At 35.1% G+C, this 27362-nt stretch overlaps 5 protein-coding genes and 1 pseudogene across 12 annotated transcripts; 3 read left to right on the top strand and 3 right to left on the bottom strand.

Annotated features, from left to right (window-relative positions):
• Positions 1-281: 281 nt before the first annotated feature.
• Positions 282-4556, top strand: LOC133692632 (eukaryotic translation initiation factor 3 subunit C-like). Of its 5 annotated transcripts, none has more exons than XM_062113712.1 (4): positions 282-393; positions 827-895; positions 1006-2781; positions 3405-4556. In XM_062113712.1, exons 2-4 carry the CDS (start codon positions 872-874, stop codon positions 4335-4337), a joined length of 2733 nt encoding a protein of 910 aa, XP_061969696.1. In that variant the 5' UTR covers positions 282-393; positions 827-871; the 3' UTR covers positions 4338-4556. The 5 variants fall into 5 exon arrangements, with proteins under 5 accessions (XP_061969696.1, XP_061969700.1, XP_061969699.1 ...); XM_062113716.1 differs by having other exon boundaries at positions 302-393; positions 869-895; XM_062113715.1 differs by having other exon boundaries at positions 306-393; positions 859-895.
• A 2723-nt stretch (positions 4557-7279) lies between these two features.
• LOC133691242 (RNA pseudouridine synthase 2, chloroplastic) lies at positions 7280-10663 on the top strand. 3 transcript variants are annotated; one of them, XM_062111667.1, is made up of 8 exons: positions 7280-7682; positions 7760-7903; positions 7992-8216; positions 8323-8522; positions 8677-8755; positions 9177-9370; positions 9468-9570; positions 10070-10663. In XM_062111667.1, exons 1-8 carry the CDS (start codon positions 7293-7295, stop codon positions 10085-10087), a joined length of 1353 nt encoding a protein of 450 aa, XP_061967651.1. In that variant the 5' UTR covers positions 7280-7292; the 3' UTR covers positions 10088-10663. The 3 variants fall into 3 exon arrangements, with proteins under 3 accessions (XP_061967651.1, XP_061967652.1, XP_061967653.1); XM_062111668.1 differs by having other exon boundaries at positions 9195-9370; positions 10070-10505; XM_062111669.1 differs by lacking the exon at positions 7760-7903.
• A 2544-nt stretch (positions 10664-13207) lies between these two features.
• LOC133691441 (uncharacterized) lies at positions 13208-14588 on the bottom strand. Of its 2 annotated transcripts, none has more exons than XM_062111949.1 (2): positions 14060-14588; positions 13208-13723 (listed from the first exon to the last, which is right to left on the bottom strand). In XM_062111949.1, exon 1 carries the CDS (start codon positions 14544-14546, stop codon positions 14073-14075), a length of 474 nt encoding a protein of 157 aa, XP_061967933.1. In that variant the 5' UTR covers positions 14547-14588; the 3' UTR covers positions 13208-13723; positions 14060-14072. The 2 variants fall into 2 exon arrangements, with proteins under 2 accessions (XP_061967933.1, XP_061967932.1); XM_062111948.1 differs by having other exon boundaries at positions 13208-13640.
• Positions 14589-17159: 2571 nt separating this feature from the next.
• On the top strand, positions 17160-17921 carry LOC133692798 (uncharacterized protein At1g76070). The gene has a single exon (XM_062113946.1). The coding sequence runs from the start codon at positions 17160-17162 to the stop codon at positions 17919-17921; it is 762 nt and encodes a 253-aa protein (XP_061969930.1).
• A 3282-nt stretch (positions 17922-21203) lies between these two features.
• On the bottom strand, positions 21204-23819 carry LOC133692793 (thioredoxin-like protein CDSP32, chloroplastic; annotated as a pseudogene).
• A 1714-nt stretch (positions 23820-25533) lies between these two features.
• Positions 25534-27122, bottom strand: LOC133692223 (24-methylenesterol C-methyltransferase 2-like). The gene has a single exon (XM_062113008.1). The coding sequence runs from the start codon at positions 26884-26886 to the stop codon at positions 25792-25794; it is 1095 nt and encodes a 364-aa protein (XP_061968992.1). The 5' UTR covers positions 26887-27122; the 3' UTR covers positions 25534-25791.
• Between the last annotated feature and the right edge of the window lie 240 nt (positions 27123-27362).

The raw sequence follows: 27362 nt of genomic DNA, 5'->3' as shown, positions 1-27362 counted from the left end.
CTTTTTTTACAATTAAAAACAATATACATTTTCAAAAATAGCCTATAACAACACATAAACATTCTTTCTAGTCCCTAACCTAATCTAGGTCGAGATGCTAGGCATGTGATCGAAGTCTGGGATGAGACCCCTAGAGGTTTTTTTTTTTTTTTTTAGAAACACAAAAGCCCGATGCTCGCACCCAGTTACTGTGGGTTTCTTAAAATCCACGTGGGCTCACATTGGGCCTCTTATCTTGGGCTTTTCTTTAGCTTCCGCCTCAGAAAGCAAACTGTAAGAAACGGACACAGTACTAAATAAAAGCTATAGCTTTGGAAACCCGAAGAAAGTACCCTCCGCTGTCAGCAAAGAGGCAAAAACCCTAACCCTAACTCCTCTTCACTCGCAAATCAGGTACTCTGTCTTTCATCTTTTGTCTCCGTCAATTAAAAGCTAAATAACATTAATTTCTGCACAACACTATCGAATCAGAGACCCAGCAATTTTTTTAATATTTTTTAAAATCTGGGTTTTACTTCGTATCGGCCCCGAATAGTTTAGTTGTTTTGAGTGATGGAAAAATTGAAAGTCTTATTAATTTCTTTATTCAGCTAGATTATAGATTTGTCAGCATCTTTTTTGTATTTTTGTTGCTTTATTTTTATTTTCTTATAAATAAATTCCATGAAATCCAAAGTTGTTATATTAGGCTAATTTCGTGGCAGGATTTTGTAATTTTATCTTCTTAGGTTCTTGATTATTTTAGTTGTGATTTGTTGATGAATCTATTTGTTGCCGGGGTGTAATTTTTTGTTTAGTTTTGTTTTTTAAATTGTCTGTGTTTTAGGATCTTGAGGTTTTCTGACTTGTAGCCTTTAGCGTGAAGCAGAAGATGGCATCGCGTTTCTGGACACAGGTTTGCTGATATTTTGCTAATAGTAATTTTGTTATGTTATATTGTAGGGGAAGGACTGTTTGACTTGGTTTGTTGTATTAGTTTTTTATATTTTTCTGGTTTGGTTATAGGGTGATAGTGAATCTGACGAGGAGAGCGATTATGGAGATGAGGTTGAGGATGGAGAAGCTGGGGAGTCGACTGCCCCAGCAACTGTGGATAATAAGTATCTTAGAGGAAATGCTAGTGATAGTGATGAATCTGATGATCAAAAGCGTGTGGTCAGGTCAGCCAAAGACAAGCGTTTTGAGGAGATGTCAGCCACTGTTGATCAAATGAAGAATGCTATGAAGATTAATGATTGGGTCAGCTTGCAAGAGAGTTTCGATAAGATTAATAAGCAACTTGAGAAAGTCATGCGGGTGATGGAGTCTGAGAAGGTTCCAACCCTTTACATTAAAGCTCTGGTAATGCTGGAAGATTTCTTGAATCAGGCTTTGGCAAATAAGGAAGCTAAAAAGAAAATGAGCAGTAGCAACGCCAAGGCTTTGAATGCAATGAAACAGAAATTGAAGAAAAATAATAAACAATATGAAGATCAGATTAATAAGTACAGGGAACACCCTGAAAGTGAGGAAGAACCAGAGGCTGACGAGGACTCGGAAGAGGAGGAAGAGTCGGATGTGGAGGAGGACCCTTCAAAGATGGTAATGTCCGATGAGGAGGATGAGGAAAATGTCGATGACCAATCTGGGAAGGATGGGGGCTGGGAGAAGATGATGAGTAAGAAAGATAAGCTCATGGATAAGCAGTTCGCAAAAGATCCTAGCGAAATCACTTGGGATATTGTGAACAAGAAGTTTAAAGAAATTGTTGCTGCCCGGGGTAGGAGGGGAACCGGAAGGTTTGAGCAGGTTGAACAGCTAACTTTCTTGACAAAGGTTGCTAAGACTCCTGCACAGAAGTTGGAGATTCTTTTCAGTGTGGTTTCTGCACAGTTTGATGTGAATCCAGGTCTCAGTGGGCACATGCCTATTAATGTCTGGAAAAATTGTGTGCAGAACATGTTTATTATTCTTGACATTCTGGTACAATATCGTAATATTATAGTGGATGACACAATTGAGCCTGATGAGAATGAAACCCAGAAAGGAGCAAACCATAATGGGCCAATTCGAATTTGGGGAAACTTAGTGGCTTTTCTTGAGAGGATGGATATTGAGTTCTTCAAGAGTTTGCAGTGCATCGATCCACATACACGTGAGTATGTTGAAAGACTGCAGGATGAACCCAAATTTTTAGTTCTTGCTCAGAATGTCCAAGAATATCTGGAGCATGCTGGAGATCTTAAAGCTGCAGCAAAGGTTGCCTTAAGACGTGTTGAGCTGATCTATTACAAACCACAAGAGGTTTATGATGCTATGAGAAAGTTGGCTGAACAGACAGAAGATGGAGGCGAGGGTGAGGAGCCCGAGGTTGAGGAAACTAGAGGTCCATCTGCATTTGTTGTTACTACTGAGCTTGTGCCTCGAAAGCCTATCTTTCCTGAGAATAGCAGGACAATGATGGATGCTTTAGTCTCCCTCATTTACAAGTCTGGAGATGAGCGTACCAAAGCTCGTGCAATGCTCTGTGATATCTATCACCATGCTCTCCTGGATGAGTTCTCAACCTCCCGTGACCTGCTATTGATGAGTCACTTGCAAGATAATATTCAGCACATGGACATTTCAAGCCAGATACTTTTCAACAGGGCTATGGCGCAACTTGGTTTATGTGCATTCCGGCTTGGTCTAATCATTGAAGCACATGGATGTCTTTCTGAACTCTATTCTGGTGGAAGGGTGAAGGAGTTGCTTGCACAAGGTTTTTCACAAAGCCGATATCATGAAAAAACTCCTGAACAGGTGCTGCTCTCTCTCTCTGTCATGTTCTTACTGTGCTTGCATCCACAAGGAGTTGTCTTATTATTTACAGAAACATGGTTTGTTTTATTTAGTCTCCAAAGGGGGGTTGCCAAGCTAACATGGGGATTTTATTTTTGTATAGATAAGTCAATATTAGCTGTAAACATTTTGAATTGCTTGCAGAGTGATATTCTAACAGCTTAGGCACTGAAATTATTCTTGCATTAAGCTAAGTTTTGATCTTTATCATTCAACATCTTAAAGTCTTTACTTTTTTCATTTTCTTTCAACTCCCTATATTTTTGTAACCTAGTTATTTACAGGTTCCAGATTAGTTTCTCCAATAGCGTTTATGCATACTGGTAGCATGGCAAACAAATGGTTTGCCTATGATCTGGTTTATCACTGATTGATTTCTTTGCTGGTAGAAGTGGTAATTTTATGTTATTGTGCATGCAGCTATTAAATAAAAATATATTTTTTGTTTGTTATACTTGTTGGCATGAGTGAATCTTTTTCGAGCATTTTTCTTGGTTAAATGCTCTTATATTTATATTTGTCATAGTTTGCTCGTTGTCCAAGGACGAGTCCCCCTTACTGGTGCAAGTAATTGATTTCCACAGGAAAGACTAGAAAGGAGACGCCAGATGCCATATCATATGCACATAAACCTTGAGCTTCTGGAGTCTGTCCATCTCATTTGTGCAATGCTGCTGGAGGTCCCCAACATGGCAGCTGATGCTCTTGATGTCAAGCGCAAAGTCATTAGCAAGAATTTTAGGCGGTTGCTTGAGGTAAGTGAGCGGCAAACTTTCACTGGGCCTCCTGAAAATGTTAGGGACCATGTGATGGCTGCTACACGGGCACTTAGCAGAGGAGATTTCCAGAAGGCCATCGATGTTATTGAGTCTCTTGATGTCTGGAAGCTCCTCAGAAATAGAGATGGTGTTCTTGAGATGCTTAAAGCGAAGATTAAGGAAGAAGCTCTGAGGACCTACCTGTTTTCCTACTCGTCCTCCTATGATGCACTTGGCTTGGACCAGCTGACCAAAATGTTTGACCTTTCAGTAGCCCAAACTCGAGTCATTGTCAGCAAAATGATGATTAATGACGAGCTCCATGCAAGCTGGGACCAGCCAACACAGTGTATTGTCTTCCATGATGTTCAGCACACAAGGTTGCAGGCTCTAGCATTCCAGTTGACAGAGAAGTTGTCAATCCTTGCTGAAAGTAATGAAAGGGCAACAGAGGCAAGAATTGGTGGTGGTGGTTTGGATCTGCCTCAGAGGCGGAGAGATGGCCAGGATTTTGCTAACGTGGCCGCTGCAGGTGGTAAGTGGCAAGAAAACTCTTCTTTCACTCAGGGAAGGCAAGGTTCTGGCCGTTCTGGATATAGTGGTGGTGGTGGGAGGCCACAGGTGTTGGGCCAAGCTGCCGGGGTTGGCTATTCAAGGGGAGCAGGCAATTTGCGAGCAGGAGGTGGATATTCTGGAGGCGGACGGTATCAAGATGCTCCCACCCGCATGGTTACTCTCAACAGGGGAGCCCGCGCTTGAATAGTTTTTATTTTTGAAAGACTCTTGGACCAGTTTTCAACTTCCCAAACTGTTTTTTTTTTTTTTTCTATTTGGAACTTCAAGCATGCAGTATTTTGAGTATCCAATGGCGGTGTAATCCTTAACCTTTTTCAGGTAGCCCTATTTATGAATTTTTGAAGTATTTGTATCTGTCAAATAATTTGGGTTGATTTAGTAACAGTGCAACAAATTAAGTAATAGTTCTTTCAAACAAATAATCATGCAGCTGCTGTTTAATTTGATATAATGATGGTGATACAGATAAAACACGTGATGCTTTTCGATTTCTTTGTGGGGAATTCTAGCAGCTGTCCACTTTTTCAGTAAATTAATGAAGAGTTACAGGGCTATTTTGGGTTATTAGCATAGAAAATTTACAATTTTAGTTAAATAATACGTGAAATAGTAATTTGTATTTATCGTGATTTTAAAATGTGGTATAAAATTATCATCATCCATAGTTATTAGCCAGTGATAATTGGTCACATAATTCATGGATAAATATTAATTTATAAAATCTAAAATTATAATTAACAACTATTAGGTAAGTTGCTGTGATTATGAATCGTGATAGGCTGCAATTGTATTATTTTAAATCGTATTGGGTTGGTATTGATAAATTCGTTGAACAAATACTATTTCGAACCTCAAACACCAAAAACCCATATGTACCTATCGACCTAAAATCAATTCACTTGTATAAACACGCACCCTAATCTCAAAAACAGAATCTCAATGAAAAACAATGACTCCTCCAAATGGGTACCTTGAAATATTGAATCCAACATCCAGACTGTATCAAAATCAGCCTAAGATCCAAGTTTATATTATCAATGGAGTGTCTGGTTTATGTAAATCAATGTAAATATTGTAAAATTAACTCATAATTATACGAGTGGATTCTACCTTTTCACGAGCGAGTGCCTAACCAATGCTTTCAAAGCATTATACAATATACTATATAAAAGATCAGTATTTCATTATTTATTCTTTTACTGTTTAACAAAACACAAATCACTGTGAATTAAAATAGTATAATGATATGGTTATTCTTATCAAAAAACTTGTTATGCGTGGAGTTGGGATGAGGTTGTTTTTTTCATGAGTTACATTTAACATTGAAAGAATAGTTGGGGATAAAATGGTCCATTCAAGTTTTTTAGGGTTTGGCGCTAGAAAATAGCATGACTGCTAGACACCTAGCACCGGGGTCAGAAATGTTTGTCAGACCCTGGATGCTAAGACCAGACTCGCACACCTGGGTTTGACATCACACATAGTTGCCAACTCAAACAAACATATCTTCATTATTATAAATAAATCATCACAAAAAATTATTTTAACGTTTTAGATCTAAAAAATCAAATCATATATTCCCATTGAAATAGTTTATGTTTTATATTTATAAATTTGTTATTCCTTTAATAAAAAATATATCTTCTATTATTATTGTTGTTGTTGTTGTTGTTGTTGTTATTTGTATTATTAGTATGATTATTGTTGTTGTTAGTGTTATTAGTGTGACTATTATTGTTATGATTATGATTATTTAAGTAAACTTGAGTTAGACATGTTTGTCAGACCCAAGTAATGTAGGTCAAAAAATAATTTATAAACAAAGTATAAATAATTTATAAATAAAAAACTATCACAAAAAAACTAATTTAATATTTTATATCTAAAAATTCAAATTATATCTTTCCATTGAAATTGTTCATTTTTTATATTTATAAATTTGTTATTCCTTCCATAAAAATTCTATTTTGTTATTGTTATCGATATAGTTTTTGTTCAAAAGTACTTTTTATTTTAAAATATATTAAAATAATATTTTATTTATTTATTTTTAATATTAATGCATTAAAATAATTTGAGAATATAAAAAATATAATTTAAAGCAAAGAGAAAATATCATAATTAATATTTTTGAAATGCAATAACAAACATGTTATAGTAATCATGTTTTTTTCTATAATTAATAAAAATAATTTATAAAATATCATAATTAACAAAATCAAGGAAATAACACAGCTTAATATTGCAACCAAGTTGCCCTACTTCGATTGAAACCTTTTAAATTTTGTAAAAGGTTGTGAGAACATCACATCCCTTAACATTTTAAATTTTTAGAATTAAGTTATTTCCAGTCACTTAAGCTTAGCTGTCAGATCCAAGATGTGCTACTCCGATTGATGCTATAGTGTCTTAGGTCTGATATGATCGTCAAACTCAAGTCTGTTTTAAAATTATTTTTTAAAATGTAAAATATTATTTTTACATTTAAATTTTATTTTAATTATTGATTCATTGTGGAGCACGGGTTAATAAACTAGTATTAAATTAACCTATAACGATGATTTATTGGTTAAAAGGTAAAATAAATTTTTTTGAGATCATGGGTCAACTCTCATCCTCTACAAATATATAAAATCCCTTTTTCCCTATAAATTTAAATAAAATTATTAAATCTAGTTCTGTTTTGGATCGATTTAAGATTTAAATTATTGGATAAATAGATTAATTTAAAAAAAACATTTTAATTAATTTTTTTAAAAAAGTTAGAACCACTTTATTTTATTTTAAAGTTAAATTAGATTGCCCGGATCAACTTTTACCCCATTTAGCTTGAAACTTGGTTAGAATAAGATCTTGAATCTCTTTTTTTTTTTTAAGTTAAATTAAATCACCAGGATCAACTTCTACCCCCATTTAGCTTGAAACTTGGTTAGAATAAGATCTTGAATCAATGGATTAATGGGTTGATGCACGAGTATAGCTAGGTTTAATAACCTCTACTTTTGAGCCTCGAACGGGTCTATGGATCTCAACAATGATCCAAGTTACTGCTCATAGGCAAAAGCACATAATAACAGCAGTAATACACTTTATTCTATTTCGGCCTATTTGCTACAGTTGGCCTCTGGCTCGACAGACATGAAAACTGAAGTCCAGCCCACGGTCAGTTTCACTCTCGATAAACACATCACGAAGTCCAACAGGAAATACGAAAGGAGCAAGAGGATGCTCTCGATTTCCTCTGTATCCCGTTGCCCAGCTCCCTCTTTCTTCCTCTCTCAAAAGCCAACAGCTTCAAGACTCCTCACGGTTCACTCTAGTTCCACAAGGAAGCCTAATTCGAACCAGAATCCAGGCCAAAGAATCAATTACTCTGGTGTAAAACTCGAGGAGTCAGTAGATTCTAAGTCAGGAAAGTCAAGACTTGATTCTTGGATTTCTTCTCGCATTTCTGGCATCAGTAGAGCTCGTGTTCAGTCTAGTATTAAATCAGGACTTGTCTCTGTCAATGGAAAGGTTATCGATAAGGTAGTTTTCTCAACACTTCCGCGCTGATCACTTCTTGGTTGGTTTTCTGGGATGTTAAATTTTGTTGTTTGTTTAAGGTTTCGCATAATGTAAAAGCTGGAGATAAGGTGAATTGCGTTATTTCAGAGTTGCAACCTTTGAGGGCTGAACCTGAAAATATATCTTTGGATATTGTCTATGAAGATGAGAATGTTTTAGTAGTTAACAAACCTGCCCACATGGTAATCAGTCTTCATAATTTTAAAAAGGTTGAAACTTTTGGAATTGAAATGTTAATGCTGTAATTTGAATTTTGATTGTGTGATTTAGGTTGTTCATCCTGCGCCTGGTAATGCTACCGGCACGCTGGTTAATGGGATACTACACCATTGTAGTCTTCCAACAGTTTCGAGCCAGGAAGTTTTGTCCGGTGCAGAAGATGTTTCTGATGATGATGATGAAGGGTTATGTTCTAGCTCATACGCTGTGTCTGTTCGACCAGGGATAGTGCATCGGTTGGATAAAGGAACTAGTGGATTGCTTGTTGTTGCTAAGGTATTTCCCTTCTTTTAACTAACAACCTTAGTGGGTCTAATGTTAGGTTTGCTGTTAACTTATGATAAAGTTTTGATAATTCTAGTGTACTACATATTGATGGTAGGATGAACATTCTCATGCTCATTTATCTGAGCAATTCAAGCTACACACAATTAAGAGAGTATATGTTAGTCTTACTTGTGGAGTGCCCGCACCAATGGCAGGACGTATTGACGTTCCTATTGGCCGAGATGTGAGTAACAGGATACGTATGGCTGCTATAGTCGAACCAAACCGGGGACAGGCCCGCCATGCTGCTAGTAGGTGATTATTGGCATTCACCGGTTCTTTGTCTTATATTGCTGCTAGTTGGCACCATGTACTTTCTTATCATTTTTTTGTATAGTCTCCATGAGTGTTAGTTAAACTCAACTTTTTTGTGCTACACTTGTTTTAAGTTGATTGAATCCTTTATCAGGTATAAAGTGATTGAAATACTGGCTGGAGGTGGTTCAGCTCTGGTTGAGTGGAGGTTAGAAACTGGGCGCACTCATCAGGTACAAATAATGTAAAAGTTTCATTTTATTTAATGAATTGTTGGATACTGGAATAACAGTGAATGTGACTAGCTACTCAACTAGTTTATTTTAATCTAAAGGCTCTTTTAATCTCTGGAAGTCCCCTTATAATTTCATGTACAAAAAATGGCATCAGCAAATGTTTCCTTTTCTTGATGCTTTTTTCATTTATATTTTGTTTTCAATGGTAACTATGGATCTTAAAAGTGCCTGTGTCTTCGAGTTGCTGAAATCTTTCACCCAATTCTTTGTTTATTACTGCTGCACTCATTTCCCTTTTGATATCTCCCTTGCTTATTGATTTTTGAATGATGATCAGCCTTGGACATAAACCTTTCACTATTGTTGACTATGTTTTTTAACCTCTTTAAGCTTTTACACTTTTGTGAGTGATGGTTAGATTGTTTTTCTGAAGCAGATCCGTGCACATGCAAAGTACATCGGAATTCCTCTGTTAGGTGATGAGGTTTATGGAGGGACCCAAAACATGGCTTTGTCACTGCTTCGATCCAGAACCCAGCCTAGCTGTCATCGCCAACTTTCTTTATCACTTTCAGGACTAGAGAGGCCTTGCCTCCATGCTTTGGCTCTCGGGTGAGACAATTAGAATAAGGTTGTCTGCTTGCTCCTACTTTTTATATAGACACCAGTGGTTAATATGGGATTGTTGCTTCTTTCCATTGTTTTGTAGGTTCACACATCCATGCACAGGGAAAGAAATACATTTTTCTTGCCCACCTCCTCCAGATTTTACAGAGATCTTGAGCCAGCTTCGGGAGATGGGAACAGAGAAGGTATAATGCAATTCTGTGCTGGGGCATCACTTTATGAATATTTGTGCTCCTTGGCAATTTTGCAAGTTGAATGTAAAACTTAAAGTTTGGGGAGGTCATTTAATCTTGTCTGCAATATGATTAATAGATTAAAATCTAATATAGGGCTATTCAAGTAGCATTCAATCCTGGCAGACCATGGATAGTTGTAACTAGCATATACATTTGCTTAGTAGTATCATTCTATTGCAGTGTTGCACTTATTGTGTCATTCTGCTAGTGTATGGTATTGGATGATATGGTATACACTTTTCATCTTAATTCTTTAATCTGCAGGGCTCTATAAGCCTGCTTGTACAAATCCCAATAAATCAAATAACTCATCCTTTGACCTTTAACATGGATTTTCTGTGGCATCATTGGGTGCTTATGAGACTGAAGTTCTTGTTAATGTTGTTCATGGTGCGAGCAAATAATTTAAGGAACTTGCCTGTCTTATGATCTACCGTTTGATGTGCAGCTTTCATTCAAGGAATGACAGAACTTATTTGACCAACAATGGGAAAAAGATTTAACTGTGTCTGTGAGCAAGATGATAGTGTGAAGATATGTGCAATTGTGCAACACCAAATGGACAAATCCATGGTGAGGGCAAGATTCTGGCATGTTCATGGATGTAATGGGCAACAACAGTCTGCGACAGGGGTAGATCTTCATCACGAGGGATGGCACTGCTTCTTTCACTTCATATTTCTCCCCAGAATAATCTGCTCAGTTGGCATAACTTATCTGAAATACTTTATCTGGAAAATCTTGGTTTATCTTTAGATTGTTTTTCTAATGATCTGAGGATTTCTATTGATCCTCCGTGAGAAGCAGCATCAAAATAAAACAATAAAGCATTCTATAGTGCAGCTATAAAACTGCAATCAGGTGAGCCAATATGCCATTGATAATTCCTGAGTTATAGGGCGGGTTCACCAAGCTAAGCATTCCACGGCTCCATCGGGGTGTTATGCATAGGACTTAATCTGCATCTTCAACTCTGTTTAGTCCCAATTTAAAGGGCGTGGTCTTTAGTCTTTAAGGTTTACATCATTTTCAGTTTTTCACAGCTGCGTTTGCAAGACAAAGAAGCCAGCCTCTTCAAGTAGTAAACTTTATAGAGTAATAAGGTGAAAGTGTTGACGTTGCCAAATTAAACCAGGGGTTTCTGGTGTATCAACTAACAATAAAGTTTGCTTGCAAGTTCTGAAGAAAATAAAAACTCATAAGCACCAGCTTCCAACAAATGGCACCCACAGTTAGTCGAACTTCATAGAGTAATAAGGGGTAGGAAGGGTTTGGCAATTTGTATAGTTTGCTGGTTAACGTTTCAGCTTTCCGGCAGCAGGGGGCGGCACCAGGTTTGGAAATGTGGCTTGGAAGTTGAATAGAATTTGGGAGTCTTGTGTAGTTTTACTTATATGGAAAGGAAAAATCAATGATAAAATATTTGGAAGACCAGGGAGAAAATTCAATTACCCTACAGTTAGACCAACAAATCTTCTGTTGTTTATAGTATTCTGAATTTTGAGTCTTGATGGTTGGTCAGGTTATTGAGAAAATATTTTTTATTTTTTTTATTTTTATGTTCAAATCTTAAAGTTAGGTTTAAGAATCTCTAAGGATTAAAGAGGAAATTCTTTGAATATATTAAATTATTGTAAAGGATGTTACTTTTTAATTTCGATTAAAACATAATTTATTAATGTGAGAGTATCTTTTACCGTTGATTTTTTTTTTTTTTTTGCTTTTTAGAGTATTGCCATTCAAACTTTATTACCAAATTTGTATTTTTTTAATGTTAGGCAAATTTAAGTAGAGATATTGTTTGAAATTAATTTGAAATCTTTTTGATACTGTGATCTTCATACTTACATTTTTATTGTGATTGCAAGTGGATATACCATTAATTTTATTTTATTTTTTGCGTGTGTGAGACCTACAAACTTTTCTTTGGTCTCTTGCTAATTAATAAATATCATCAAACATTATATTACATTTGAGGCAAAAAAATTTCTATTTTTATATGATTTATCACTTCAAATGTGGTTTGCAATGTTGCATTTTGATTATTGATTTTATTTATTTGTAACTATTGGTATTAGTGCAAATTATCCCATGGACTCCTAGGTCAAGCTAATATATAAGATATTTCGTTAGTTTTCTAATTCTAGCAATCTGATTTATTCTTTCTTGATGAGATAATTGGTGGATCATTTTTAATACCTACAAAAGACCATCTCTTGTGTATTTTAAGAACTTTTCAGTGATTAAATAAGTATCATATAAGAAAAAATACAACAATAATCTAGAAGAAAACCTTAAAAATAGATGTCATTTGTAACGGAGAGAAACTAAACCTTCTTTTGAAAGATTTCCCCTCTTTTTTATAGCCCATAAGGCTCTTTTTATCGAAAATAAATGATTAAAGTATAAGTAAAATATGTATAATATGTGGGTATAATCATCTCTAACATGTCAAGATAAAATACCTCTGTCTTATCACAATAAAATATTTCCAATTAAGTGTTCAAATTGAGAGCTTGAGACTCGTAAGAGTTAAAAAAAAAATACATACTTGGACTTAATGATTGATAGATACAGCTTAGAGATAATAGGTCTGATAATTTACTAGATTCACTTAAACTCGGGCTTAATATTTAGTTAAATTCAAGATAATGAATCTAATAATTCACCATCAAGATGCACGTATAATTGAGTTCAACACTTAATTAAGTTTAGAGATAATAAATTATTAGGGCTATCTTTTTAAAGGAGACATCCAAATAAAAACTAGTTAGTTACTTTAACTGTTGATTTTATTTACTCGGTATCTGTTAGCATTAATGCATCATCAAATATGTACACGGAAAAGAAGGATATAATCAATTAAAAGAAGATTGTATTCTCCTCAAACAAATTTTTTCTCTGTTTTTTGTATAATCAAATAGATACCATCAAACTTTAAGCAGAAACGAATAGGAACATAGTTGTAAAACACAATCAGGGCAGGGGCCACGTCAAGGTGAGAGGGTAGATCTTCAATTTTTTATTTTAAGAAAAAAAAATCATAATAACATCATATTGATTAAAAAAAAATTCAAAAACAAAGTTAATGGATTGAAGGTTGTTTTTAATCGAGTCAGCAAATCAACCTTATTGTTTTCTTATTTTATTTTATTTTTCAACTCGAACTAATCAAGATCCTAGATCATCTTGATCTTTGTTCGACCTCTTACGTTACCTATTCCTTTGTAAAGAAAAAAAAGACATGCACGTAAACAGGAAATCTGGAGATTCAAATTGGGCCCAACAAGCACATTAAACGTGGGACTTTGATCCAACAGGAAACTGAATCGGCCCAGTGAGAGAATAGACCTCCAAATACTATCGAGATGAAAAGTTGAAAACTAACATAAGAATGCAGCAGGATTTCTGGAACGAGAGCTTCTTCATACAAAGAGGCAAGAACACGGTGCACATTCTGTAAAACGGTTCTGGAATCGCTTTAATGGTGTTTTTAGACCCACCCCTCATCGTCATCAACAGCAGGATTCTGTCAAGCAGTGTTAACCGCTGCTCTTCCAAAGGGTTATGTTTGGAGGGCATGATGTATCTTTTAAAAAATAATATAAATCATATTCTTATGATTTGACAACTCAAATAATAATTTAAATTTTGAGTTGAGATACTTATTTTACATAGAATTAGAGTGATGATCTAGTCACGAGTTCACCTGCTGGCCACAGACATAATTCCAAAACTGCTGGTGCTTGCAAGGATAGGTTCCTATTTCTTCGTGGAATGCATTGACAACAAGGTTTTGGTGCAGGATCAGTTTCCCCCTTTCTCTAGTGCATATTAATCAATCTTTCCTTCAACCCCTGAGAGGCATCATTGCCTGTCATCCTTGCACCGTCAAGTGCACATACAGCAACCACCCATGATCCAACTATCCTGTCTGTTCATACAGGGATCATTTTCTTTTTTCGCTGGCAGCAGACTCGTAATCCCAGCAAAGAATTCCAGTTTCTCGTCCCTTCAGGCTATCGAAAATCGCAAATGGGAGCAATAATTAACTAGTAGAGAAATGCTTAGATGATCTCGTTTAAACTCTCTTACAGAAAACCTATATTCACAATTGAACAAGTGCAGAATTCCCTTTTCGTTCAGCTATATCATAAGTATTGGTAATTACAGCTTCAGCATCATAGAATTTCTCGATAGTAAAAACAATTTGGGGCAATTGGATTGTTAAATAGAAGTGTGTAAAAATTCTTCTGCCCAACACCATTAACACGGAGTCAATGAAGCTCCTAATTGCACAAATTATTGCAAATCGGAGTGATTTGCAACATATGGCAACAAATATGAAATCAACCCTTCTGGGTTTTACAAGAACAACATGTCATCGACTCTCCAGTTTTCAATTTCAAAAGACACGAGGAAAGAAAAAGAAAATTACCCTCATCGATTAATCAACGATTCCCTCCGCCGCCGCGACGTTCTTTCTCAATCTGCTCTCTCTGCTTCTCAACAAGTTTGTCAATCGCCGATTCTACAGCCTCTCTCCCTCCAATGAGCAACCGGGTCACAATTTCCGGGTCTTTTTCAAACCGGGCCTCTTCAAACTCCTTCCTCGCATTCTCCCTCAATACATCTCTCCACAGCACTCCTCGCGAATCGGGCCACATAAAGTACCGGGTGGCCCTCAAGATGTCTCGGTATAAATGCAGCGCTTCACGTCCCGTGCTGGTTAATCGCCGCTGATTCAGAATCTCTTCTTCCTCCTCGTCAAATGATTTCTCCTTCTTCACTAAATGTCTGTCTAGTAGTTCTTCTAAGGTGTCCGGGCCTTCGTGTAATAGACGTTGATTGAAAACGACGCAGCTTCGATTTATCATGTATAGAGAGGAAGATAGACTTCGCCATTTTTGCAGCTTCATAGCCATTTAGGCTGCCTCTTCGTTAGGACAAAATGTCAGCAGAGGAGGTCAAGGGGATGTGGTTTATTTAGATGGGCCACAGGAGTATGGGCTTATGTTTCTTTCTGGAAATTGGAATATGCAGGCTTCTGGCCCATCAATAAAACATGCTTCCGAGTAAATTAAGGATTTCCACGAGTCTACTTTTACATAATGTCAGTTTAGACTTTAGATTTGGGTAGAAATCGTTTTTAAAGTATTTTTATTTAAGAATGTATTAAAATAATATATTTTTTATTTTTTAAAATTAAATTTATATCAAGATGATTTAAAAATATAAAAATAAAATTTAAAATAAAAATAAAATTTAATTTTTTTCAAAAATACATTTGCACCGCAAAAACCAATTGTATCTATATAGATACTTTACTCTTATTTAATAGATAAATAAAATTAGATATTTATATTTTATCTATCAAATTTTGAGTATTTATTATGTAAATATGTGTTTATTATTTATAATAACAATAATAATAATTTATTGTATAAATTATATTCTTAGCTCGTTAAAGATTTTCTAGCTATGCCTTTCCCATTATAGTTTTGAAATCCGGCCCGACAATTCGACTTGGAACCTGACTAACCCAAAGCTTGAACCGGGTCGGGTTAAAAAAAAATAAAGAAAGGAAAAATTTTGTGTGACTCAGTTGACCAGGCAAGACCCAGTCAAAAATCTGGTTGCAACCTGTTAGTTTTAGTTTTTTTTACTAAAACGATGTCATTTTGATTATTTTAAAAAATTAATTCCGGTGACCCGATCAAAACCTAAAACGCTAGTCTTGAACTGGACCGGATCTGAAAATTATGCTTGCCATCATTATGTAATGCTAATCTCAGGGTTTCAATCCTTGGAATGTGCTAGATGTATTATTTAGAGCAAGCATGCATCTATTACTTTTTTTTATATAAAAACAATTCCTTAATCAACAACCAATTGAAGATAACTTCATTTTATCTCACCAACCTTCCCATACAAAAATCTGCGATCATTACACTCAAGAACAAGAGCACAAGAGAAAAAAAAAAATCAATAAATATTTCATTTTGTACAAGCAATATTTTCAAAATATTCATAGATTAATGGGTTCGAAACTCGACCGACATTCATGCCAAGCAAAAGGACAGGTCGTCCACAAGAAAGAAAAGCCTCCGTGTGGTATCTAAGATCCCCATCCTCGTAGGAACACAATGGTCTAGCATTTAAAAGTCAAAGGGCATTTGTGTATGCACATTCCGAACGTATTTTTATGTTTGACTTTCATAAAAAATAAAACCTTGCAATAGTTTAAACTCTCCACGGCATGCACCACCGTAGCTATCAATGGATATTAATTGCAGAGGACCACTTCGTTGGAGGAATCGTAATTACTAAGTTCACTACCGCAAGAGGGAGATAATTACCCATCATTTTCCCAGTAAAAAAAAAGGTCGAGTGGCATGATCAGTTACATTTTCTCTTCAAGTAATATCATTATTGAAAAAATAAATAATAATTGCAGCCTCGTTAGGCAAGTTTTTGCATTGCTCTCCACCAACTCTCCTGCCTTGTGGGTTAAGGTCGATAAAAATTAGGTGTGCTCATAATCTGTCAAGTCCAATTCATTACAAGGGTTGGTGAATGTTCGATGTTACAACTTATCCTCAAGTGTGTTCATTATTAACCAAAAAAAAAACAATAATGTTTTTTTTATTTTATTATTTAATTCTAGAAGTTACATAAATTCTTTTTAATTTATTTTTCGTGTGATTATTCTAGATTCATAACCAAGAACATAGGTTTACTCGAGTATTTGTTTTATTTTTTTCACTAACATTTTTGTTTTAATTTCATTCTTCATAGTTGAGTTAATAGAAAATTAAACTTTGTAATTTATTTTGGTCTACTTTCTACGAGGTTATTTCATCTAATGACTCGGGTTATGAGTTTAGCGGGTTAACCTTGGTTAACCCGAGTTTTTTTTGTGCTATTTTTTAATTTTTTTCTTTTTATTTTTCATCTTTCAACACTTAATTGATTAAGAATTTAACTTTATAATTTATTTTAATTTATTTTTTATTGAATTATCTCGGTCTTATAACCCAATTAAAAAATTTTATAGATTTTAGAAACTTTGGAAGTAGCTGCCTTTAAAATTCCATACTTTTTTCTTAATCTTTTTATTTTTTTTATCCTATGTAAGTGTCACGTTTAACCTTTTTTTTTTTTTTTAATGACTAGGATGAAGCCTAACAAGTTATAGACCGACATTGACAAAGCAAATGGATGGACAGATGAGGGCATTAAATATATTAGGAATTAAAGTTGGAATGCCAAATAAATTTCTATCAAGAAAGGAAATCTTCATAATCAGACAATTAATATTAAATTCCTGTGGGCACAAAATGGTTTGCTAAGTCGCACCTTCACATTTTGACCAAACCCTATCTATCTCTCCGATAGGACAGACACGGTCAAGTCACAAGAAACTTGCTGGTGCAAGTTGATGATCCAATTTTATCTTCCTAACACATGAATATATAAAGCCATGTATGATTGAGGGACTGAAAATTTCGCACAGAGAGAGTTCAGGAATAACAGGAATGGAGAAACAAGCAGCAGCAGCACCAAACAGGATCTTGAAATTTCTACCAAAAGCTGCTTCTGCGGTCAACTTCCATAACCTTGCATTTAGCCCAGGAAGAGACAGGAGATCAGAAATCATACACAAGCACAAAGCCAATGTGGGAAAAGGATTTAATCCTTGCAGGTCGATGATCCCATTTGAAGTTAGAAGACAGCCCAACAATGAGAGCTTTGAGACCCAAGAAGAACCCACCTCACCAAAGATCTCGTGTATGGGCCAAATCAAGCACAAGAAGAAGATGAACAAGGCTACTTATAAGCGTGTTTCACTTCCTCAGGAAACAAAGCCTGTGTCACAGACTCAACGTCAGGTAATGAAGCATGCATCTAAACTCAAGAGACTATTTACTGGATCAAAAGCAGGAAGGAAATCTAATGCTTTTGATGGTGGTAAGCCAACACTTCCTGATAGAGCACCTTCATTAAGTCAAATGAAAAGGTTTGCAAGTGGTCGTGATACTCTGGCAAGTTTTGATTGGACCGCTCATCAGATTGCACCAGTGGAGCCTGTTGGCAGGGACTATTATTCTGATGAAGAGAGGGGAGATAGCTTTGAAGATCAAGAAGATGAAGAGGTTATAATTCCTTTCTCGGCACCTATGGTGTTAGGTGGAGGAGCAGATTTGCTACCAAGGAAAGAAGTTAATCTTTGGAAGAGAAGAACCATGGATCCACCTGAGCCTCTTCGATTGAAATCCAGTATGGTTAGAGCAAATTAATACAAATCTTTTCCTTATCTGTTTATGTTTGCAAAAAATTTCATTATTTTTTAAAAATCTTAAATGCTGCAAGATAGAAGACGTCATTGAGATATGTAAGATAGATACAATTGTTAAGAATCATGTACAAACTGTGTTCATTGGATCTTCATTTGCTTAAGCTTACTTCGAGTTGGCTTGAAATTAAATTGATGACTAATCCAAAGCAAGGCCACGAAAATGCCAAAAAACCAGAAGAATAAAGTGATTCGATCGACTGCCAACAGTTTTTTTTCTTGGTTTTTTGTTCTCTCGGCAACAAAAATCTTGTTGTAGCTAGGTGATCATTTTGAAGAAGGCTCCTGGTCCTTGCCATATGAACAAGTAGAATTTTCTACATAAATTTTCACACGTTGGAGATTAATACTTGATATTCTTCATTAAAAAATTAACACCATGCGGCATGATTGGCCAGCTGCCTCGATTGAAAAATGCAACCACATGAGAGGTAAGGGGTGGCTTTTGGGTCCTATCAGATGTGTTTGAAAGGGCATCTGCAGTATCATGTGGAGTCCAACATGTCGCTTGCCTGCTACGGCTAGCCCTACCTGCTTGACAATGACATTTATTTTTTAACTGATATTTTGATAAATTAATAAAGAAATTTTTCGCATCCTCTCTTTTTAAAAATAAACTAATAAAAAAGATTGTTTTCTTTTTTCTTTTTATGGGAGATTTTCTACAATGCCTGGTGTTTTCCTCGATTTATTAATTTTTTTTTTGTTCAAACCCTTATTGATTTTTCTTTCAATTGATATTTGCCAGAAGCATCAAAATATCCTTTCTCCTACATTCCTGGATTATATAATTAATATTTGCTGCCAATTTAAAATTTGGCACAGCAATCATGTTCATCATCAATTATTCTATCCGGACAGCCCACAGGTCTCGGTTCCTCACGCCTAGTACGCGTCTGCAGCCTCAAACCGTGTCAGGTCGATCTTCTAGCTACATTCAACCCATAAACAAGAAACCCAGCCCATTCTATCTTGCAACCCAAATGCCATATAAACTCCGTAAAACCTTTTCTTTTTTCCTTTTCAAATTGTAAACTCACTTCTAACATTCCATGTTTGAAATTATTTTATTTGTAAATAATTGAGTTTTAAATAAAATTTAATCTTTAAAATTGATACAAAAATAAATCAAAAGTCAACTCATTTAATTTACTACACTAAAGAACAAGATTTGATATTAAAACTAACTTATCCAAAATACCAAACTACCTCCTCTCTATTTTCTTTTTTTCTTTTTGTAGATATTTAAAAAAAATGAAGGTGAAAGGAGTAATATTTTAAAAAATAAAATAGATTTTATTTTTCAAACATGTTAATTCAATTTATTTATCAATTGAATTCAAAAAATAAATTATACAAAAAAAAGTAAAAAAACTCAGACATTCATTGTGCATATAATCACATTTCATTATGGATTTGCACAATGAAATTACTATTTTACTCTTGGTTGGCAAACTCATAAAACTCGAGTTTATGGGTAGGAAGTTATTTTCCACATAACTCATTAGTCATTATAGAAAAGAAGGGTGTTAATCGTTATTTTTTCATCTTTTATTCACAATGTAATTACTTAATCACCCATAAAGGGGGAAAAAATTTTCCTTCGGTCAAGGAGCTTTTAGGGTTTCTAAATTTTTTTATCAAGTTAAATTACTTAGATACTCTTAAAAAATAATCTTTTTTTTTTGTTTAAATGCAAGAACACTTTAATTATTTTGTTATGGTTTTTTTGTTATTCTCATATGGTGTAGGGGTGATCAGGTCTTTTAATATGTATATTAAAAAGTGGTTGATACGTGCCTAGCATGCTCCAACAAGTAGGTGTCACTTGAGCCCTTCGAGTGGCTAGTATAGCCCCAACACAACTCTGAATGTCACCATCAGGGTTAACTTTCGATGCACCTCACACCTCTGTCATGGTGATGAGGCGCATGTAGTAAGAATACTGATGATTGAGCTCCCATAATGTGTTTTTTTTTCCTTTCTTTTTCCTCTCTCCTCTCTAGAAAAATACACTAGCAATTACAAAACAAACAAACAAACAAAGAAGTCTGATTATTTGTTTGTTGATTTAAATTAAATCTTCATTCTTTTGATTGCAATGTATTTTGTTTTGAGTTATTTATTGAGTTAATTTTATTTTTAATTTTATCCCTTCACATTTTATTTTTATATCAAGTTTGGTCCTCATTATTTTAATTGCAATGCATTTGGTCTTGAATTCTTTATTGAAATATTATTTTTTCAATTTCATCCCTTGACATTTGATTTTTATATCAAATTTGATCCTCATTCTTTTAATTGTTATTTTTAGTTATTTTAATCATTTTTTTAATTGATATTGTTTTTCAATTTCATCCCTTATGATTTTTTTCAAATTTGGTCCTGTTTTGAATTCACTCCAGATTAAGAGTGAAATGATGACCTTAACTTGGGTACGCTCACAGAGAAGAGGTTCACATCCAATCAGAGCTCATATGGTTATTCTTTGATTTGGTCCCCATTCTTTTACATTATTATTTTTTTGGGTTTGCCTTTTATATTATGATTTGGCTACATAATCCCTGTCATAAATTCTGAAGGTTAGACCGAACTAGTTTTGATTATTTTTATTTTTTTAATTTCATCCATCATAATTAGGTTCGTTGTAAATTTATATTATTTTTTTAACCTTTTCTTTCTATAAAGTTACTCAATATTATGTCTCAGATCATAGATTCAATAGGTTCACCAAGTTTGATCTGAGTTGTTCTTTCATTGTTTTTTAATTTTTTTAATTTAATCATTTAATATTAGGTGGGTTTGACAATTAAGTTTCATGATTTTATTCAATTTGTTTTTCACAGAGTCCTCACGAATATGTTATAGATTTATTTTGATTTTTGCTAAAGCTGGGTGATAAAAAAATTTCATGTCCAAACTCCAGTTCTTTCAGCGTATTTAATTTTTAGAATTCACCTATGTCATAACTCGGACATAATTGAGTCAATTTATTTTTTTTTTCAATTATTTTCTTTTTAATTTTGTCATATGTCATTTTATTTGCTAAGAATTGATATTCATATTTTTTTTCATTTTTCTTTTTATACAATCATCCCATTGTAATTTAATTTTTACTTTGTTAACAAATAAAATTATTGAGATGTTTTAAAAATATTATAAACATATATTCTCATAATATTGACAAGCATTCATCTTTTACATTGAATCATTGTTGTTATTTTTTATTTATTGTTTTGATCTTATTTTCTAATTATATTATTAATTTAATTAAGTTTAATAAATTCTTGTGAGTTGATGAGCAAAATCTTAGATTTTTTTTCTTTTAAAAAAATATATGCATTGTTTTAATATCTTTTCTACGAGCTCTGATTCTACTTTGTCTACATGTATTTTCCCGTCTGAATTTTTCTACCCAATTTGAGTCCTGACAATGATTAATTTCGTACAAATGATTAAAAAAATTATGTAAAAGTATTTGGATTGTACTCTCGTAGGTAACACGAACTCCTTGGTATCTAAGGATTTCTCCGATAAGTTCTCCTTTGCCAGAACCCACATACCTTCCACAAATCTTACCATCTCTGATGAACAACAAAGTATGCACCTCAACCACATCCATGTCCTTCAAGAACTGCATGCAACTATCAATCTCATCACCATTCATGCGTGCAAACACCACAGTATCAGACATTTGCCTAGGCAACTTAATCACCGTTGGATAAACCTTCACGCATGGCCCACAATACTTCAACCCCACATCAAGAACAATCAGCTTGTGACCAGCTTCGATCAACTTCTCCACGCGCGTTTTCTCTGCAATGAAGCTGCAGAACAGCAGAGTGGTTATCACCATAGTATAAAACATATCCCGTAAGCTTGTCTTGGGTGATCCCTTTTTCTTCATGAATCTTCTCCATGCTCTTGTAGAAGCTAAAGTGTGGAACTTTTTCTATTTTATCTCTCTTACAAATCTCTCTACCCTTCTCTGATTTATCTCCCGTCACAAGAAGGAAATCTACATCGTTGCATGTTCTGCTTAGTTCTACCATAAAAGGGTAGATTTTACTGCAATCGCTGCATATTCTACAACAACGAGCTTGTTTTTTGCAGTTCTAAGTGCTTCATCGAACTCCTATACGCTATGAACCTTCTGTACCTTTTCATCGTTAATAGGTTTTCGGGTCCCTGGAGCAGCTGTAGCCTATGCAGTAAACTGTGCACTGCTTGTACCAAGTTTTGTTGCTAGGGGTTTTACATCCTTAGAGACAAAGGGTACTAAAAATGAACTGTGCCATCAAGGAGGACTCGCTTCCATCAAGGAGGACTCGCTTTACAGATTTTTATTATTATTATTAATGTGAGAATTTAGGATAACTCGTGTAATTTGATTAATCTTATATATTCTGAAGTTAATATTCATACAAGTTTTTAGTAGATTTAAGATTTGATTTAAATTAATAATTTTTAAAAAATAAATTTAAAATCTGATAAATTGAATTATATTTTTCAAGATTCACTTGCAGAGAAAAAAAAAATGGTAGTGATTTGATAAAAAAAAATCCGTAATGGTAGCCGTGGAAATAAGCTTGTAGAGAAAAGGTCTAGGCAATTGAGAACCTCAGAGGAGCTAAGCAGTAAGCACAGATCGAGAGGGAGAAGAGATGGGAGGAATTATCATGAAAATCTGAGTGACCATAATTGTTATCCACAAATTTTTTTGTGATTCTTGTTATCCTTACAGCTGTGCGGGGCTAGATTTTTAGGACCATAATGTTTTTCTCTTCGGCCTTCAGCATATTCCTATTCGTCAGAAAAATAGTCGGGCTTTAATAAAAAGGCGTAAATGGATCAGCACATATAGGATCCATTGGGCTTAAGCTGTTTACAGATACTGGCCGGGTTTTCTTTTCTGTCGGCCTGGATCGGGAACATGGACAGCCACGTTGTAAAGTATGTTGTTCGGCTTAATTATTTCAGTGCATGTTTGGCTCGGAGATATAGAGGTTTTTTTTAAAGGTATAATTTTTTCAAAGCACAAATCATATTTTATAAAAGTAAAAAATATATATTTTTTATATGAATCTCGTAAAAAAATACTAACCACACTTCCAAACCAAACACCCTCTTAACATTACATATAGGTGTAAAATGCACGTGTCTCTTCCATATTTTTTTTTCTTCATTTTCAGTTTTTTAATTAAAAGATTAGAAATGTGTTCATTTGTCGATAACAAAATAGGAATTTTTTCAATAAATAAAAATTATCACAGCTGTTTTCTAAAAAAAAACAAAATAATAATTTATAATAGTCATATTCAAAGATAAATTTATGAAACTAATTAAATATGAAAAATCTAAACAAAAATAAAAATTTTATTGTTCGGCATTGTTAAAAGGTGTTTGTCTATAAAAGAAAAACATTGTGCTATTGCATTTGAATAGAAAATTCTATTTTTTTTTCTTTTTCTGATTCTAAGTTTTCAAAAGAAAATTGAAGGATCGCTGTGTTTACGAACAACCCGTACACGTCTAACATTTATCGGATTACTTCTTTCCTAAGTTCGAATTAGGAGATAACAATCACTCTTCCGTTCAGGAAGTTGAGACTTGAGAGGAGGAAAGTTACGTTTTTTTTTTTTGATTTACGTGAGGTGTTTGGGTCAGCTTGCACGCACCACGACTATTTCCCACGGTCCACTGGGCATCCTGCAAGCCCAGGGGCAGGTTAGGCACCGCAGGGATGACAGGCGTGCACATAGAGAATTGAATCCGGAACGGAAATAGAACAAGTTACACGATTGACCACAACAGCTAGACCCTCAAGTACAGGTTTCTTCATTTGGTCGGTGCTTCCATGGCTACTTTCCTAGCACAGAACAACTATAAGTACGAAAAGAGCCCAGCATGAAACTCGTTCCTCTTGTCAGGTGGCAACGGCAATCTATGGCCTCGGGATCTATTAGGTGAAATAATCGGTGCAATGATCTGTCCTCGCGTTGTCAATTTCGTAGTTGGACATGAGCTGGAAACTTTCGGAATTTTGTTGGAGGCAGGAATCAACAATCTCCCCTCAGTTTTATGGACCCAAACATATAATTTGCTCGTACATATTTATTTTTGTATTTTAAAAATATTTTAAAAAATAATTTTTAAAATTTTTTTACTTTAAATTAATTTGTTTTGTTTTTTTTAAATGTGTTGATATCAAAAATATTTTTGAAAACAATATTATTTTGATGTATTTCTAAGTAAAAATACTTTAAAAATCAATCACTACCACACTTTTAAATACCCCAAACTAAAAACCAAAAAACCAACCAAACATAATATTCTTGAAAGAATTATCAAAAACCAATCAAAGGCTCTCTCATGGTTGTCAAAACCAGTTTGGAGCATGACCCGATCTAGAACCTTGATCAACATGTATCACCTTGGGGCCAATAAAATTTTACTGCATGAATGTCCAAATTGGTTTTTTTTCTTAAAAAAAAAAGACCCGCCAGAGAGATATTTAATAAATGTGCTCCCTCATGTTATATCACAAGTATGTCCATTATAGTCAATTGGTAATTAATGATTGACCTCTGGAGGACAAGACTATACAAATCGATCGAGTTTTACAACCCATGATCCACATAGTCTCAATACTCTGGTAAATTTTGCAAGATTCAGGAAACATTTCCAGTCTAGGAGATGATCCAAGACCAGTGTGTCAGCAAGAAGTAAGAACTAAGTCTGTAGGTCACCATAACAGCATCATTCTCATTAACTTCATCCTGTCAGGATTTGCAAATTTATTGCAAAACATCATAGATAGTTCAGAACCGTGACCCCATGGATCATCCTTCATTTAATACTACAGTTCCTTTAATTTACGGACAGTTCAGCTAATCCCTAAGCTTGCTTACCGAACTATAAAGCCCACGATCCAGTCAAATGAACATATCCCTGGCAAAATGTCTTGCTCTCCTGGCCCCCGAATACTTGATCCGAATTTCATTTCCATGGGATTTGAAAAGTGCTGGCCATATAATTCAAATGCTAGATAATTAAACATATAATACTCGTACAGAGGAAAAATTAATTTCCCCAGACTATAGCTTAAACTGACTCTTATATGAGTTCATTAAACCCCAAATCGGCTTGTCCAGCAAAATTAGCCCTGGAAGCATGTGACCCCTACATGCTAATTCTTGCTGTAACATGTCTGGAGACTTGTCATAACATGACAAAAGACACAAAAGCTGAACTAAATTGGAGGAATCCAGGCTTGTAAAGCAAACTAACGACACAGCAAAAGTCAAGATCCAGAGCTGGCCTGCTGGCCACCTGAGGTTTTATTTTTTTTTATCGCAAAAGCGCCTTTTTCTCTCCATGTGCGCCTCGAGTGCTCTCTTGTTCTCACATGCACTCAACTCCTCGGTAAATCTTGCCATTAGATCTCCTTCGTTAGCCCAAATTCTCTTTAATTTTTTTCGAATCACTCAGAACACTAGAAACAGAAAAAACTTCAAGAAGGCGAAAATCAAGTGAAGTGAGAAAAAAACTGGAAATTTAGATAACAATCATCTTGACCTTTGGATTCTTCACTATCACCATAATAACAGTAAAAAAAAAACCAAGTTACAGCCAGGAAAATAAAAAAGAAAAATACAAAGATGAGGATTTGAACTAAGAAAAAGCTAAAAGGAAGAGAAGAGGAAAAAAACTAAAAAGTCACAAAGGAGGTGGAACACGAGTTACTCAAACATAATAATAATAAATAAATAAAAACAGGGCTTGTTTTGATTTATTACCAATCAAATTAGAGACTAAGAATTTGAAGCCGCTTCTGTCTTCTTCTCAGGTTTTCTGCAGAGAATCATATGCATAGGAGTGAAAATCCCAGAATCACCACCCTTGGTAAGGTAATCAGCTGTCTTAAACAGCATCTCGTGAACATCAACAGTCCCTTTTGGTGCAATCCCTACAGCGGAAAGTACTGTTACAACAATGTGGTTTCTCCAGTAAGCAATCCTTCCCATCTTAAGCCTAGTCCACCATGGCTGTGCTGGTGGTTTAGCCAAGTCTTTCTCTTTCACAACTTCAAATCCTACCTTCCTTGCTGTCTCTGCAATATCAGTATAGTTTCTTAGCCCAGGCAAAGCATCACCTCTTTCAATACCTTGAATAACCTCCACGTGTTCAGGGTCAGAATCCTTGTACTTATCAGTTGTGACCCATTCATAGGACACGTAAAGAGATCCAGGCTTCAAGACCCTAAAGATCTCTGCATAAACCTCTTCGAGTTTCGGCGCGTGACATGTCGCTTCGATTGAGTAAGCTCCGTCGAAGCTGTTCTCAGGAAACGGCATCTCTAGGAAATTTCCTTGAACAACTTCACAGAGTGAATCTAACCCGGCTTTCTTGTTGTGCGTGCGCGCACGATTCACTTGATAATCGTTGATGGTGATGCCGACAACCTTAGCGCGTGAATGTGCAGCAATAGCACGCATCGGACCACCAACACCGCATCCGACATCCAGGATTCGATCTCCAGGCTTGACATTAATCAGATCCACGGCCATCTCTTCGTGTAGGCGCGTGGCTTCACTGTGGGACTTTCCGGGAATGGATGGAGAGAAGTGGAAGGACTGACCCCATCCCCACTCGTAAATATCAGTGACTAAATTGTAAAATGTGTCAACAAAATCAGGGACCTTTTCAGTTGTTTCGATTTCTTTGGGACGGCGGAAAAAAGACCAGTATTGATCGTAGTTATCTTGGACATTCTCGGCCGAGATGGAGCCACCGGATAGATCTACTGCCCGTTTGCCTTTCTGCTCGGCTGGGCCGAGAACGCAAACGAACCAGTAGATGCCACCGGCTAGTAGAGCCCCAGTGAAGAAGAGAGCGAGTGAGTCCATGAATGAGTGTGGGACGGAGTGTCTGGAGGGTTACGTTTCTCTCCTTTTTTTATCGAGTTTAAGGTCTCCTTTTTTATATATTTTTATCAGGTTTAAGGGAGGAGAGGAGATGGTTTTTTATGTCTTGTGGACGGGAGAGTGCACGTGCGTTGCTCGTGTTTGAGATAATTCAAAGGAAGACGGGGAAAAGATTTATTACTTTGAGAGGTTGTGATTCCAAGTAGGGTAATTAATTTACTAGCATGCCCCTCGTATTTTTTCTGCTTTAATTAGCTGTACATTTTTTGTTTTTTGTTTTTTAAAAGATATGTGGAAGCCTGAGAGGATGATATCTTAGATATTTTGGTTTTTTTTAAGTAGCATTTTAAAAACAAAGGTTAGAAAAATAGTATTGGTTCAGTTTTTTTTTTTTTGAAAAATAGCATAGTGTAAAAAATTACTTTTGTTTTTTTTTTTAAGGATATAAGGAAGCACGG

The sequence above is a fragment of the Populus nigra genome, chromosome 4, assembly GCF_951802175.1.
Source record: "Populus nigra chromosome 4, ddPopNigr1.1, whole genome shotgun sequence".
Taxonomy (NCBI): domain Eukaryota; kingdom Viridiplantae; phylum Streptophyta; class Magnoliopsida; order Malpighiales; family Salicaceae; genus Populus; species Populus nigra.
This window is presented reverse-complemented; position numbering and strand designations above follow the sequence as displayed.

Bases quoted from the DNA above. Each gene is read 5' to 3' on its own strand.
- LOC133692632 (XM_062113712.1), top strand. From the start codon at position 872: ATGGCATCGCGTTTCTGGACACAG. The intron at 896-1,005 runs GTTTGCTGATAT...GTTTGGTTATAG, and splicing joins CATCGCGTTTCTGGACACAG to GGTGATAGTGAATCTGACGA. The intron at 2,782-3,404 runs GTGCTGCTCTCT...TGATTTCCACAG, and splicing joins ATGAAAAAACTCCTGAACAG to GAAAGACTAGAAAGGAGACG.
- LOC133691242 (XM_062111667.1), top strand. From the start codon at position 7,293: ATGAAAACTGAAGTCCAGCCCACGGTCAGTTTCACTCTCGATAAACAC. The intron at 7,904-7,991 runs GTAATCAGTCTT...TGTGTGATTTAG, and splicing joins TTAACAAACCTGCCCACATG to GTTGTTCATCCTGCGCCTGG. The intron at 8,756-9,176 runs GTACAAATAATG...AGTGATGGTTAG, and splicing joins AAACTGGGCGCACTCATCAG to ATTGTTTTTCTGAAGCAGAT.
- LOC133691441 (XM_062111949.1), bottom strand. From the start codon at position 14,546: ATGGCTATGAAGCTGCAAAAATGGCGAAGTCTATCTTCCTCTCTATAC.
- LOC133692798 (XM_062113946.1), top strand. From the start codon at position 17,160: ATGGAGAAACAAGCAGCAGCAGCACCAAACAGGATCTTGAAATTTCTA.
- LOC133692223 (XM_062113008.1), bottom strand. From the start codon at position 26,886: ATGGACTCACTCGCTCTCTTCTTCACTGGGGCTCTACTAGCCGGTGGC.